The 15,654-nt window shown below is 37.5% G+C and overlaps 1 protein-coding gene across 3 annotated transcripts in view; it reads right to left on the reverse strand.

The window, feature by feature from the left end:
* The window catches only part of ARMC8 (armadillo repeat containing 8), a 102,111-nt gene that overhangs the window by 18,357 nt on the left and 68,100 nt on the right, over window positions 1–15,654 (reverse strand). For 2 of the 3 annotated variants that reach the window (XM_012724928.1, XM_012724926.1), the window contains 6 exons: window positions 12,530–12,612; window positions 12,156–12,237; window positions 8,459–8,545; window positions 4,870–4,962; window positions 2,622–2,771; window positions 1,517–1,612 (listed from right to left, as the gene is read on the reverse strand). In XM_012724928.1, coding sequence (XP_012580382.1) covers window positions 1,517–1,612; window positions 2,622–2,771; window positions 4,870–4,962; window positions 8,459–8,545; window positions 12,156–12,237; window positions 12,530–12,612 — 591 coding nt within the window. The remainder of the gene's footprint in view (window positions 1–1,516; window positions 1,613–2,621; window positions 2,772–4,869; window positions 4,963–8,458; window positions 8,546–12,155; window positions 12,238–12,529; window positions 12,613–15,654) is intronic. The other variant, XM_012724927.1, reaches the window with a different exon arrangement.

Below are 15,654 nucleotides of genomic sequence, written 5' to 3' on the forward strand. Positions count from 1 at the left end.
TAGAGTCACTAAGTTGGTTGTGGTGACCATTTCATGGGAGTATACATGTGTCTACTTAATGCACTAGAAAGCCTACATATATGCATATTATTACACGTCAGTATACTGGGGGGGGGGAGGGAACAAGACAGAAAAGGAAAAAGAATGTATCAAAAATGTTTGGAATAAAACTTTCAGTTAACAATCAGAATAGTTTAAATCTTTCCAGAGACAACTACATTTGAGCCATCACCAAATCAGATGATATATAAGTATCAACTGTGTCCTGCTAAAACATTTTATTATTGGTGTTTTCCTTTTGAACTCACAAATCTTGCCTTACCTTTCTGCTTTGATTTACTTTCCAAGTTTGCTTAGTTCTATCTAGGTGAGCCATAAATACAGGCAAAACTCATTCTTCTGCTTTCCAGATAGGATACTTTCTTACAGTGATGACTATAAGATTATAGCTTTTCTGTGTTATGATTTTGTTTACCAAAACACAGTTATTATTGCATTTAAGAGAAATCATCTAAAACATCCATCTTAAAACCACTTTTATCATATCTATCACTTTTTTGTTTATAAATACAATCATAACTCACGAATTTGACCACTCTTGACTTCTTAGATTGCTTTACTGAGGCTGAATTATTCTAACTCAGGTGCACAAAGGATGAGGAGCACAGGCCCTACAGTTAGACTTTCAGTACAACTCTCCATTGATGTTTAGCAAGTTTCTTCCATATACAAATGTGTGTAGCTCAGTGAATGTTGTAAGTAAATAAACATAACCTACCTATGTCAGAAAGCTGAAAAGTACTATTACCTCAGGTCTTGTGATAAAAATTTAAATTTGCAGCTACCTTAACAGTTCTACAGTAAATCTGGACCTCCTGGTGACCTAGGGATTAAGTCTAAGTGCTATCACCTCTAGGGTGATATATATATATATATGTATGTATGTATGTATGTATTAGAAAAATATTCTATAGTATATCCCTGGAAATAGAGATAAGTAATTCCCAAATTGTCACCTGATGAATGTACAGCTTCTGTATTTTTGTAAACTTGCCCTAAGGAAACCCAACAAAAGGTAGGGAAATAGGATAGAAGGACAGAGATGCACAAGAGTAAAGAAATAAAAAATGTGCCTAATATAAGGAATTATCTTATTAGAGAGTTGCAGGAATTTGAATATGAGAGTGGGATAGAAGCAGTTAATCCCAGAGAAGGATCTACTCTAGGATGATGGAAGGTGGCTACCCTTTAGAGACAGGGACTGTGTACAGTGCATGACACAAAGGTGAAACTACAACTCTGGTCATGTTTTCTTTTCTTGCAGGAGGAAGAATTCTTAAAGAGACTTGAAGGGTGGTAAAAGCTCTTTTTCCTCAGACCTTGCTTGTCTGTACAGTACCTCCCATCTCAACATCCTGTTCATAGATTTGATTTGATTATTTCAGGAGATTACTAACTAGGGTCTTTTTTGGTTCTCCCACTCAGAAGATATTCTTCAAAAAAAGGGAACACATACCTGCTCTTTGACCTCAATGTTATGCTCCCCTTCCAGAATAAGGGTGACGGCTTGCATAATTTGCTTTCCATGAGTACTCATTATTTTATCTATATGCTGCAAAACAATGGGAAATCCACAATTATCGTCTGGGGAACAAAGAAAAAGACCATAGAAAAGAATAGAAGGCTTCTAATAGTTAAACAATACAATACATGGCTGCTTCAAAGAGAACACTGTAGCAAATAGAACTTGGTGCCAAAGAACAGTGTTTATCCTATCTTGAAGCTGCATTTTGCCTTCAATTTTTTTTGTTGCTCTTTTGGATAACTTGAAGATGAAAAGTACAGAATTGGTCTGATAGAATACAGAACTACAATCACTGGGGATCTTTAAGTCTAAAGATATTAAGGAAAAGGGCAATATAAAAAATGGCTGGTGGTGGAGGAAGGGAGAAGGCAGAGAATGCACACAGAAAATATGGTGTACATTTACGAATACTATCTTGGGGCAAATATGCAAAGAAAATTCAAACACAAGTGAGGCACAGAGAAGGGGACCAATAACAAATCTTCACCCATCTGGAGACCATTGACATTACTGCTCAGGAGACGTTAAGAAACAATGAGAGAACCCATTAGCAAGGTTCAGCCTCTCCTGCTGAAACACATCCACTGTTCTCTCCACTGATCTCCAGAAGTCAACCAGTAAATGTGGGTGGCCATTGAGATGGGGTGGGAGGTGTCTACAGAATGACACTGAAAAGGATTCTCCAAAGGGAAGATGCAGAGGCCCCAGAGATAAATGATTTAGGCAGATGAGAAAACCCATCCTGGTCAGCAGACCAGGTAAGTATAAAGAAATAAATCAAGACAGGCTCATATCCAGCAGAGGAAGGAGAAGGAGTTTATCAGGCAGTGCAGAAGTGAGTCAGGTGGCTCTGCTTAAAGCAGTTCCAAAGTGCCTATGGAGGTGGCAGGTCTAGATTATCTATCCCATTACTCTGAGGTGGAGCAGTATTTGAATCACACTTGTGGGCAGATACTAATGGGGGCAGGGAGATGACAATGTTTTGTAATGCATATGCAAGAGTACCTAATCTGAAATCCTGGGTGATTTTACTTACAGGCCGAGTAGAGAGGAGATTTCTAAGAAGTCCTAATGTCTTCATCAGCACATTCAGATCTGAATCTGATAATAACCGGAATAGCTGTTCAGTACTCAAGCTTCGTAAAATATCTGCTTTTATTTTTTGTTCAGCCTGAAATGCCATATTCTGAAAGGATTAAAGAGGTTTCAAGATTCACTTCTATATTTGCTTCACTAAATTATACTGTAACTGATAATTTTCAAAGTATAAACAGATACTGTAGAAAATCCTTAAGCGTAAGTCACATTACTTTTTTGATTCCTCTTAGTCACTTATAATTCTGTCACTCCTATTTATACTCCTGTGTGAAGAATATGACCACTCTGGATATGGGCATTTGAATGTTTTAAAATTTCTTAAATAAATACAAAACCCACTATTGCATTATGAGAAAATCCTTGTGGTTTATCAAGTTGCTTTCTGTGCACTTAATAACAAAATGCCTATAAACAACTAAACTGTGTCATCAATTTTGAGAATGATTTAGAAGTACTCCCTTATTATGGATGAAAATAAGTAGTAGATCTGTTATCTTTATTGGCATGAAACACCTTTTGTGTTCAGAATACCATGTGAGCTATTGATTGAAATAGGTGGGTCACATTACATAAGCTCCTCAAAGAGTAGGAGATGTAGCTACTAACCATCTTAGATAGCCAGTAGCTATTTTGTATGTTTCTCCTTTCTAGACACTTGTATTACCTCCAGTTTAACCTGAAGCTATAATAACTGAAAAAACATGGCAAATTTTGAATAACTCATATATTAATTTTTGATACAAAAACCTCTTATAAACAAAAGACTGATTATAATATGTGGTTACTGCCCTCCAGTAACTTATTTTTAATCAAGGAACTGCAACTTATGAAAGATTAAGTAACACTGACATGCATTCTTGCTGAGAAGAGCAAGAATACTGGGTTGGGTGCCAAGAGACCCAGACCAAAGACAATCCCAAAGTTTTACATTTTGTGTACAGAGCAGGTAACATGGAAATCGATGAGAACAAGATAGTTACTGTTGATTTGAGGAATGGGGTTTTAAGTTAAATTTTCAGTGTCTAAATTTTACTGACCAAGGAGCCCTCAAATGAAGCCCCACGGGTTATTTTTAATTGAAAGAATTGGGGAGTAGGGGTCTGTTACAAATGGACATGTATATTTATAGATAACCTCTTCTATTAAGAGTGTTGTAACTGTAAGAAAAGATGAAGCCCCTGAAACTTAAGTGCAAAAGTACTAAAACTTGGAGGAGTGTCCCCTGAGAAGGTAGGTAGAAGTGAGCTTAAAAAAGGTTAAGTCCAAGGAAAAAGTTTCAAGAAAGAAGTGATAAAAATTGGTACAAAGTGAAACTAATGGCTTCGGGGCCTTCTTAGAGGATGATTATTTCTAATTCAAAGTTTTGTGAAAAGACAGCAAACATAGCACAGAAAAGAGCGAAGGGCTGGACTTGGGCAGCTTCAAAGTCTATTTTCATCACTTAAGTTGTGAGGCCTTGGAGGATTTATTTACCCACAGAGTTCTAGTTTCCCAGTCATAAGGTAGACATAAGAAATACAGATAGCAAATATGAAACACCAATAATTTAGTGTCTGATACACAGTAATTAAGATGTAATTATTATAACTATGCTTCTAAAAATTCATGTAAGAACATTCTATTTTTCAAGTTTCTTGAGAAAAAAAGTTCTCTGATTTCAGTTAAAAAGTTTTAGAATTTTGATTATACATCATTTACTAAAAACTTAATAGTTAAGCATTTATGCACCAAATCTGTTGCCTCAGCAAATTACTTAATCACTCTGTACCTTAGTTTTACTGATCTATAAAGTATGAATACTCCCCTAGTTTATTTCACAAAATTGTTATAAAGAGCAAAGAAGACATGAAAGTGCTTTGTAAAGTAGGTAGCTCTATATAGGTATCAATATATCATTATGTTCACAATGAGGAAGTTTATTTTCCCAAAATTAGATAGGTCAATCTTCAATGTCTGGCTACTTCCTTAATAATATGAGAATTGAAGCACACAGTGGCCAACCAAACAGTTTATATTCAAATTTGTAAGCTGAATACTGAGTCTTCCAGGTCTTAGAAAATGGACCAAAAATAGCAATATTTTTTAAAAAGAAAATTCCTGACATTTTAAACAACACATTCTTCTGTTTTAACTTCGACAGCAGTTCTATTCTCTTTGTAAATGACATATATAACAATGAAACATACCATTAAAGCCCAAATTCCATTCACTCGTAAAGCAGGATTTTCACTTTGGGTTAGTCCACAGAGTAGCTCTACAGCTCCTGATTCTAAAATTGGCTATGATTGGAAAGGAAAAGCACAATTTTAAAGTCAGGTTTGTAAAGTAAAGGTGTATATATCCTGGCACTCTAAGATTTCCTTCCTATTCTTACCCAATTTCAGAGAACTTTAACAAAACGGGGGGTGAGGCAGACATAAAATTCTCTTTGAGAAGGGCAAGGGTAAGAACAACTATTTTCTCATAAATTAAAAAAAAAAAAAACAACAACCCACAAAATAGGCCGGTCATTTCCTTTTTCTTGGTAGTTTTGATAGACTCAGGAGAAACCCTAATTATATGCACATTTCACATACACCTATCACCCCAGGATTTGTGCACTCTCATTGTCTCTGAGGCACTTCATTCCCCGCATAGTGTTTGCATGTATATTAAGTGGCCTCCACAAGTGGCTATGAAGCAATATGGTTGGTTTAGAAAGGAATTTAAATAACCCAACTATTCTTCCATACTGTCAGTCTTACTCCAAACCTGCTGCAGAATTTATCTTTAAGAACTATCAGGATTATCTGTCAACCATACAAGCATAACAGTCTCATACTTTTTATAGCCATCTCATATTTTGTACCTAAAATAGCATGCTTTAACTTTTATTTACTTTTTATTTATGATAATACTTGGCTGAAAATAACTTTTAATAATTTCAAACTAATGTAAACCTTACAGAACCAATTTACTATCAACAACAAATTATTTATTTACTAACTTTTTAAGATTTATTAATTTATTTATTCATAGAAGAACTAGAGTGCACAGAATAACTGGAGTATAGGCCAGAGGTGGGATGGTGATGGTGATGAGAGAATTCAGTGGGGAGCAGAGCATGCGGATTTAATGAGGTACACTGCTAAGGAGAGCAGCAGGGTGAGACAGGAGAGGTCTGCTGTGCCATATGAGTTAGCTCCCTGGCAGGGAATAGAACTCAGGCCTTAAGACGTGGTAGTGCTGAGACTTAACCCCTAGGCTACCAGGGAAGTCCAATCAACAAGTACTTTATTATTTATTTTTAAAAGATTTATTTATTCATGCATACAAAAACTGGGTACAGGCCAGAGGTGTGGGGGTGGGGGTGAGAGGATTCACCAGAGGCAGAAAAGGCAGATTTACTAAAATACACTGCTGAGGGGAGCAGTGGGCAGGTAGGGAGTGGTCTCCATATCATGTGGGTCACATCTCTGGCTAGGAATGGAACTTGTGCTGCAGTGGCTTCGGACACCTTCGTAGTACTCCCGTTACACCACCAGGGAGGGCCCTCAACAATTACTTTAAAAGGTTATCTGTCAAGTGGATTCAAGAAACATCTAAGCAATTCAGACTTACACACTGAGAAAAAGGGCAGTGCCTTTCAATATGACATTTTCAAAGATTATACATTCTTCTTATACAAATTGTGGTTCTTTTCTCACTTATAATATTGAAATAAATTCAAAGTTATAAGACAGTAGCAATACAAGGAACTCCCTAGGGGTGCAAGGAGTTAAAGTGAAGCACTATGAAGCTATCTGCGGCCACTGCAGCATGACAAGGCCAGGGAGCTAACCCACATAGCGCAGCAGACCTCTCCTGTCACACTGCTGCGCCTGCTGTTCCCCTCAGCAGTGTATTTCAGTCGATCTGCCTGTTCTGCTCCCCACTCTGTTTCTGGTGAACCCTCTCATTCCCACACATCAGGCCTATATACCAGGTCCTCTATTAAAAAAAAAAAAATACAAGGAACTTTCATGTATTCTTTCCCCAGATTTACTAATTTTAAACATTTTACCGTATTTGCTTTATCATTATCTTTCTCATTCGACACACCCATATCCACTTTATCTTTTCCTGAACTATTATTTGAAATAACAGTACATATAAACCCTTTACTCTTCAGGGTGTATGTATTTCTAAGAACAAGGAAACCACAGAACTAATTCAGAGCAGTTAACAAAGAAACTATACATTTATGAAAGTTATAGTCCAAACTCCAATTTTGTTAATTGGGCCAATTATGCTCTTATAACACTTCCTTCCTTTTAGTTCAGGATCCTGTTTACTATTAATATAAAAAAACCCAATTATATTAACAATCCTATATGAGGGCTCATCTATTCCCCAACTAGCCATTAAATGTTGTGAAGGTGGATTTGAGCTGTTCAGGATGATTAATGGTGCCACACTAACTACAACCAAATCATCAGCAAGAGACTCTCTCAGTTATGGGGTAGACATTTTGCCTTGCCTCTCTCCCCTCTGAAGAATACTGTCCAGATTTTTGCTTGTTCACTGCCTCAGGTTACTAATGCCCAGTCAAAAATTTGCAGTTGTTACAAAACGGAAAAGAAATTCAACAAAATGGGACTATTAGATATCTAATAAAGGGTGGTATCTAAACCTCACTTCATAGCTGGGAACAGTAGAAATTTTACCATGATAAAACTAACTATAAGCCCCTTCTCCTTTACTAATGTTCATTTTAGTTTTCCCTATTACAAAGTTAATACATGCTTCACTAATTTATAAAATGCATAAAAGGAAAAAATATCACCACATACAATCCCTTTCCAAACTACTACTGCTAAAAAGCATTTTTCAATGCTGGCAGTCATCACTTAAGAATAATTTATAATCTGGGCCTCCCTAGTGGTGCAGTGGGTTAAAGCACAGCACTAAGAAGCAAAACCCACTTCAGCATGAGTTGATTCCCAGCCCCCCCCTGAGATGATCCACATGGTGCAGCAGACCTCTCCTGACCCTCCTGCTGCTCCCTTCAGCAGTGTACTTCGTCAGCCAGTTTGTTCTGCTCCCCACTCTGTCTCTGGTGAAGACTCTCACTCCTGCACCTCTGGACTGTACCCTAGCTCTGTATGCATAAATAAATGAATCTTTAAAAAAAACCCAAACTTATAATCCTGGTTTATAACACTGAGTCTTAATTTATTCTTCAGTAATACAGTTTGAAAATAGTCTATTGCTTTTATGATTATTTCTACATTTGCAGTTGCAGGCATTTTTGATTATAACTGATAATAACTCTTAAATAAGATGACTGTGCCAGACATAAAAGAAATTACCACAAGTTATTAAGCAAATTAAATCTTTTAAGTGATTTAATTTGTCCAACCTTACAAGTCAGAGGCAATTTTTTTTAAGATTTATTTATTTATTTATGTATACAGAACTGGGGTACAGCCCAGAGGTGCAGGGTGGTGAGAGGATTCACCAGAGAGAGTGGGGAGCAGCACAGGCTGATCAACGTAAGTACACTGCTGAGGTGAGCAGAGGGCGAGTCAGGAGAGGTCTGCTGCACCATGTGGGGATCGAACTCGCATTGAAGCAGCTGAGGCTAGCTTGCTATGCTGTGTCTTTAGACATTGTGCCACCAGGGAGGGCCCAGAAGTAATTTTTAAACCTAACTTCAAATTTCAATATCTATTGACTAGGCTATAGGTAAGCAGGGGTAAAGTCCAGGTTTTAGGTGAATGGGGTGAAATCTAGGGAGAGAAAATTAATACTGACCTCTTTGCTTGGAGAAAACTCAAGAAGAAGATTACATAGCATGGAAGATGCTACCACTAGTATTTCATCTGGTGCATTTTGTAAAACCTAGGGAATAAAAAAAGGGGGAGGGTACTATTAATGGTTCAGAAACATGGAAATGAGACTATAAGAATAAACGAGAACAAAAACAACTTATCCTTCAACCTGATTTCTCATATTGTAGAGATCGTTAGGGAAGATCCACTTGATAGCATGTCAGAATTTACCTTGTGCTTTAATTATGACTGACCAAGGCCCTCACCTCTAGCAGAGAAAGCTAGTCTTACTCTCAGGATGTGGGCTGCTACATGAAAAAGAGGTAAAGAGTCAGGGAGGGGGTGTTCTGTATGACGAGTTTGAAGTCATGTGATTGCTTTGGGGCAAGTTTAGCTCATTTTACTCATCAAATCAGGACATTTATGAAACCACAGAATTGCCCAAAGGCTTGAAACTTCCAAAACTTGTTTGACCAGGAGCATCAATGGATCACATTACTGCACAGGCTAGTTCTCAGGACTGGAATCACACAGCCCTGGGTCTAACCCTTACTTCTCCATTTATCAGATGTATGAACTTGAGGTCCTTTCTTAATTTCTTTGAATTTTTGAATTGAGAGAATGAGGAAACTATTTTCTAGGGCTATGCATGATTAAATGTGGTAGGATGTTAAATAAGGGAATCAGCACAGCATGGGGATGAACACAGACTGCCTCAAAACAAATTGCAGCTCAACCATTAAATAGGTACATGGATTTCTTGGCTATAAAACAGAGATAATAATGGAATCATTTTCACAGGACAATTGTGAGATTTAGTATAAAAAATATTTTAATGATTACATAAACAGAGATAATAATGGAATCTATTTCACAGGGCAGTTGTGAGAATTAGTATAAAAATATTTTAATGATTACATAAGCATGGATTTTAAAACTTTAAATTGTTGCTGTTACTCTCAGGCACATGTAGGTACACAGTAAACTAACTGCTATGGATGTCACTAAATTCATGAGGACAACACAGCAGGACAAGTGTTAGTTGCCATTAACTATTATAAGAACCTATGCTTTCCAATTTCTGAAAAGACTTTTTATGAACACTGCCACTTATATGGAAATCCTCTTCAACTAAATCCTTTGCATTTGGAGTCAAATCAGGCTTAGGCTTACTATCCCCAAAGGAATCCTAGGAGCTCTAGATACACAGATTGGGACAAATTCAGAGTTAAATATATTATCTGTTTTTTTTAGTTAAATCAAGAATGAAGCTTCCAAGCTAAGAGTAAGCAAGAATTTCAAAACTGAAGCAGTTCACATACAATCTTGTTTTTAGTTCTCTTTTAAATTGTTATTTAGTTGATAAGATGAAGTCTCACATATTCTAGATGCTGATTTCCTCTGAGGCTTTATTCAGTTTTTCCCAGAGCTCTCAGATGCACACTGTATTCATGCTTTAAGGCTGCCGCAGTCCAGAAGCCTCCTTGAGGCTTTCAGTCAGAAATCATTCCATCTTTATGGAAGTGTACAGTCATTCTTTGTGATCTCTCTGAAAATCCTTATTACATTTATATCTACAAATTTAAATTTCTCAAAGAAATCATCTATATATTTATGATCTAATTTATCCTGTATCAACCAAATGGTGCTGCACAAAAAGGGGATTCAAATTAATGTTTGTGAATTAAGGGAAATTCTTTCCCCAAATTGTACTGCTTAGAATCACTGGTTGAAATAAATGAGTGCCTATCACCAAGCCTTTAAAAAGTTATTTTGTTTGATATAATTCACTTTTAAAAAGCAAATAAACATTTCCATAAAACATTATTTTATAGAAATTAATGTGCTTTTATCTACTTTTACTTTCAAATTAGAAAATATTTAATGATAAACTAAACAGAAGAGATTTATAACTCATGCAGCATAAGAAATAATACAAGAAATTTAGAAGTCAACAATTAACATTGAACAAATAGAATTTCACCAGTGTAAGAACAAAAAATAATCACCAATGAAAATTTTAAGTGCAAAAGCCCTATTATTCTGTGGCTCGCAAACTACATTTAAAAACATGGAAAATGAAAGGGGGAAAATACAGACCTGCAAACATGAGCTAAGAGAAACCTAAAAGTATCTGAAATAAATCATCATTGTATTTCCAGGCTTTTAACACTGTACTTAAAATGTGCAGCAAAGTAGTTTGTAGTAAATTATATGTAACTCACATGTACCTAAGTGCACAAAATCCTTCTAGATTGTTTACCAAAACTTTCCCAGATAAAACTCGTTAGGAGCCAACCATATGTTATTTCATTTCTGACTCATAGGATAAAGGGATACTAAGCTGAGCATTAGAGAAAACAGTTCCATAGCTAGGAGTTATTTTGGGGAAAAGGAGAGTATTTTAGAAAACACTGCATGGATACATACAATCAACAAATCAAGTCTAAGCTGCTTTGAAAAAGGTGCAATCTAAGAACAAGAATGACAATAGCTGACTCAGCTGAGGAGAATACTGGCCCAGCTCACTCCAGGGCCTCATATCCCACGCATCTACAACAGTCAAAGCATCCTTACTGCTCCCTACACATACAAATGTAATGTTTCTGTTCATGCTGTTCCTGTCTCTGGAATATCCTCCTGCCTTCCTTTGCCTCAAAACCCATTTCATATTCTTCCTACCAGAAGACTCCCCTATTTCTACCACAATGATGCCCCTACTAAAACCTTAAGAGTTATGCTGTGGGCAAGAGCTTTGTGATAAAATTTTTGATGGCCTTCCTAGACCCAGAGGTGTTCACAGTAGGTACTAAAACAAACAAGTAAACAACATGTTTATATGTAAATATATAAACAAAAGATTCCACTAATTAAATGCAATGTGTATGGTCACATAAAAGGAAAAAGATGAACCAGAGACCAATTTAGCCTGTGTGTCTGTAATATATCAGCAATAATACTAGCATTAATCTGATGCATTCTCTAAGTCTCGACTGAGGCTTAGCTTGAGCCATTTTGTTTTTCTCCTACTCTCAAGGAAAGACCTAAGAAAGAAGTTATTTGGGAAGAGACAAGTTATGTGAAAATACACCCAGGGATTGCCAAATGATTATGAACAGGTTATCCACAAATGGCTTATTTTGTCTTTTTTATAACTAAAATATTTATCTAGATGTAAATGTAAAATATTTATCTAGATCAGTAAACCAGGAAATCAGAGTTTTATATATATAAATAAAGATTTTATTCATTTATGCATACAAGATCTGGGGTGTAGGTCAGAGGGCAGGGGGTGAGGACTCACCAGAGACAAGAATGGGGAACAGAACAGGCAGATCCATGGAAATATACTGCTGAGTGGGGCAGCTGGCGAGAATGGAGAGGCCTGCTGCATCATGTGGGCTAGGGATCGAACTGAGACCACGGTGGCTGGTGATAGCCTGGTAGTGCTGAGACTTAACCCCCTTGCCACCAGGGAGGCCCAATGAGTTTAATAAAAGAAAACCAGGCTCATACTTACTACCTTTTGCACATGAAGTGTGCCTGAGAAACACACTCTGCAGACCTGAAGACACAGGAAATAATCAGACCCACTCCCAACCTATGGAGAGCAGCCGGCGATCTCAGTTCACTAGAGGCTTTCTGGAAACCGGTATTAACTGCTGGCCATTTCTCCTTACCTTCATTAAAGGTTTCCACACGGCGTGATCTTGGAAACTGGTTCGAAGCTGCTGCACAGATCTAGATAAACTGTGCAAACATCTACAAAGAATAATCAAAATTAGCTTCAGAAGAAGCTGAAACTTGTGATTTTCAAACAGTGCTTGGCATTTCACAATTATTAATATATACTTCAAGTCCATCTATAGCCATTCTTAATTCAACTAGCTCAGAACCCTTCATTACTAAAGCCTGTTAAATGTTACACTGTATGAATTCACCTGAGCATACTTTTGAGTAACATTTGGATTCTGTGTTATTCGTGAAGGTCTGGAAAGGAGACAGGTCAAATACACGGCAAAGGAATTTTATTCAGACCATTTAAAGCTCATACCTGACAGCAGCTAACCGCACCTTGACACTAGACTCAGACAAGCCAGTCACAATTCGGTCCATCATATTTTCAGTCTCAATGATCTGGAGAAAAAGGTTAATGCTGCATAAATAACAACACGAAGATGACAAAATTCACTGCTTGTAAATGCAAGTATGCTAATGTCCACTAAAAGTTTAATGCTTTTAGCAGGTTTTACCTCTGGAATTATCATTTTGTGGAGGGGGTAGGCAGTACATCAGAAAGGTAAGGACACCGTACTAAGGACCTGCCAGGATGAACGACGGGTGTAAGAAGTAAATTGTTTCTTTATTTTTATCAACACTTAAACAATAACTATATTGCATAAGTATTACAGAGGTGTTGAACAGACAACCTTGAGAAAAAAAAAGTGCTACTGAGATTCTAGAAAAATGTTAGTCCACATTCAGCCCTTATGAAATCTGAGATTCTGACACAGCCTCCCTGTGGCTATTTTCTTACCAAGCAAATAGAAACTAAATATTTAGAACAGTATCTCTTGCCATTCACTGTGCAACAACCCTGTTATGTGTAATCATACTATCAGGAAGCTTTTTTTTAATTTAAAAACAAAGTAGCCTACATTTTTCCTTCACTCAACAATGTATAGATACAAAATAAATAAAATGTGGATGAAATTAGGTTTAATTTGCAGGGTCCTCTGAAAAAAATGGCATATTAGAACAAAATGCTAATGTAACCACAACATGCATGTCAACACAGTATTGTGTGAACTTCTATATACCAGGCATTGTGCTGAGCATCTTACATTATCTGATTTAATCCTCATCCTTTTGTAGGCATTATGATTAGTCCCACTGACATACAGGAAAGTGAGGATTCTATATGAAATAGAGCTTGCTGGAATCACAGAGCTGTGAACCAGGCATCTGACTATAGAGTCCTTATGGTTAGCCAGAGTTGTAACAACAGTTGTAGGAAAAGAAGTGTCTCGTGCTCAACAGGTTGTTCCCAGCCAGGGAGATGAACTAATTGGAGTCATTGCTGTCATGTGGAGAACATGTGGAATGATCACTGGGGGAACTTTAAACATAGTCTCCTGCTAATTATATTAGGTTCTCTGGGATAAGGCCTGGGGAACCTGCACTTTTAAAAGCTCCTCAGTTGAGACAAGGGTGTGGCCATGCTGGAGATTACGGATTTCTACTATACTGACTCTTGTACAAAGGCTGATCTCAGAACAGGAGGGGTGGGAAAATCAAATCTCAGGATGTTAAAAACAAATATGAAGAGAAAAAAAAATTGAGTTGAACAATGTTGGGGAAATAACAGTTATCAAGAGGCGGGAACACAACTCAGCTGTAAGGTAGGGCATAAATGCTACATAATGCCCATAGGTTCCAACAGTGGCTGAAGACAATGTATATACATTGATCTACTCCTCACCCTAGACCAAAACCACACCCATTGTCACTTCTAGCTCTAATACCCCCTTTTCTCAATGTCTACCTATTCTTCTTGAACCTTGTATGCTTTCTCCCTCACCTGATGCACTGCTTACATCTCCACTTAGTTTCACTGTCCTCTCATTCCTGCCTTAGATTCAAAACTGCTGATGTTACAGTAAAAACAAACACCAAGACCCACCAAATCTGGCTGCTATCCCACCGCAGTGGGATACTCCCTGTTGCTCCATCAGGCTTGCCCTTCCCCACTCTCTTACACCCTCAGCAGTCCAGTCCTCTGTGCTACCTCATTTTTGCATACATTGTTTGCTTTCTGGGAAAGTTGCCTCAACTTCCCATTTCTCATTGAAGTATCACCTTATTTTCCTTTTTTTCACTCATGTTTCACTGGTGTGTACTGCAATCTCAAAGCACTTCCTCCTTAATTCAGAAACTACCTCTTTATCTTTACTCTGTCCCCATGCCATTAGATCTTCCCTTCAGACTGTGACCTCCCATTTCTATCCCTGTTTAAGATTTAAGTGCCCAAATTATAACTTCTTTAAGCTCTAGTCCTCTTTACTCTTACCTCTTAGATGGTACCCCAAGACACTGTTCATTTTTCATTCTACACATGACAAGGCTATGACTTCAAAATCAGTGTGATATGGATAATTCCCTAATCTCAAATTCTATCATAGAATTCTTTCCTAACCTCTAGCCTGGTATTTGAAATTATCTATAAAACACAGTATGGGTATTCAGAAAACTTCTAACTCATTATGTCCCATATTGATTTTTACCTTCCCTCCCTAAATCTCTCTCTATATCTTTCTATTATCACTCCCCCAGTTAGGTACTAATATTGTGTTTTGACTCCATATCTTCCTGAACAGCCATTCTCATATCTTTGTATTACACCTTATATTCATTCCATAACCATCCTCATTCCATTAAGCTAGTCAAGACCTTATGACTATTTCCTTGGGGATAACAATAATGTGTTTTCCAAGTTATTTAGTCATCTGTGCTATAGCAACTGCCAAAGAATGGCACTTGAAAAAGTTTTATAAAAAGACAATGCCAAATCAGGACCTTCAGCATAAAGAGCAAATTAAAATCTGGACAGAAGTCTCAGGGACTGGATGGCTAGATGCTGAAGTCTAAAAGTTCCTTCCTATGTCTTCTGAGAAAGTTTTGCTTAAAAATGAACAGAGGTAACTTGGGAGCTGAATGTAGTTGATATATAATCACAGAGCAAAGTGGTGGCAGTGGGACAGGGACACATGATTACTCTGTAAGAACTGAGAAATACTAGCATTAGCAGTAGAGGCAAGACTTAAAAGACTCCTGTGAGGCCCTCCCTGGTGGCGCAGCGGGTTAAAGCACAGCACTGAGAATCTAAAGTCGCTTCCGCATGAGTTCGATCCCGCCGGCCCCGGAGGTGACCACATGGCGTGGTAGACCTCTCCTGACCCGCCCGCTGCTCCCCTCAGCAGTGTACATCATTGATCTGCCTGTTCTGTTCCCCACTCTGTCTCTGGTGAAGCCTCTCACGGCCCCTGAGACTCTGGCCTGTACCCCAGTTCTGTATGCACAAATAAATAAATCTTTAAAAAAAAAAAAAAAAAAGACTCCTGTGAAATATTTACTGGCCACCACTGGTTTACAGATGTGTGAATGTGCCAAGGGACAAGG

The sequence above is a fragment of the Condylura cristata genome, unplaced genomic scaffold, assembly GCF_000260355.1.
Source record: "Condylura cristata isolate star-nosed mole 26May11 unplaced genomic scaffold, ConCri1.0 scaffold00014, whole genome shotgun sequence".
NCBI classification, from domain to species: Eukaryota; Metazoa; Chordata; class Mammalia; order Eulipotyphla; family Talpidae; genus Condylura; species Condylura cristata.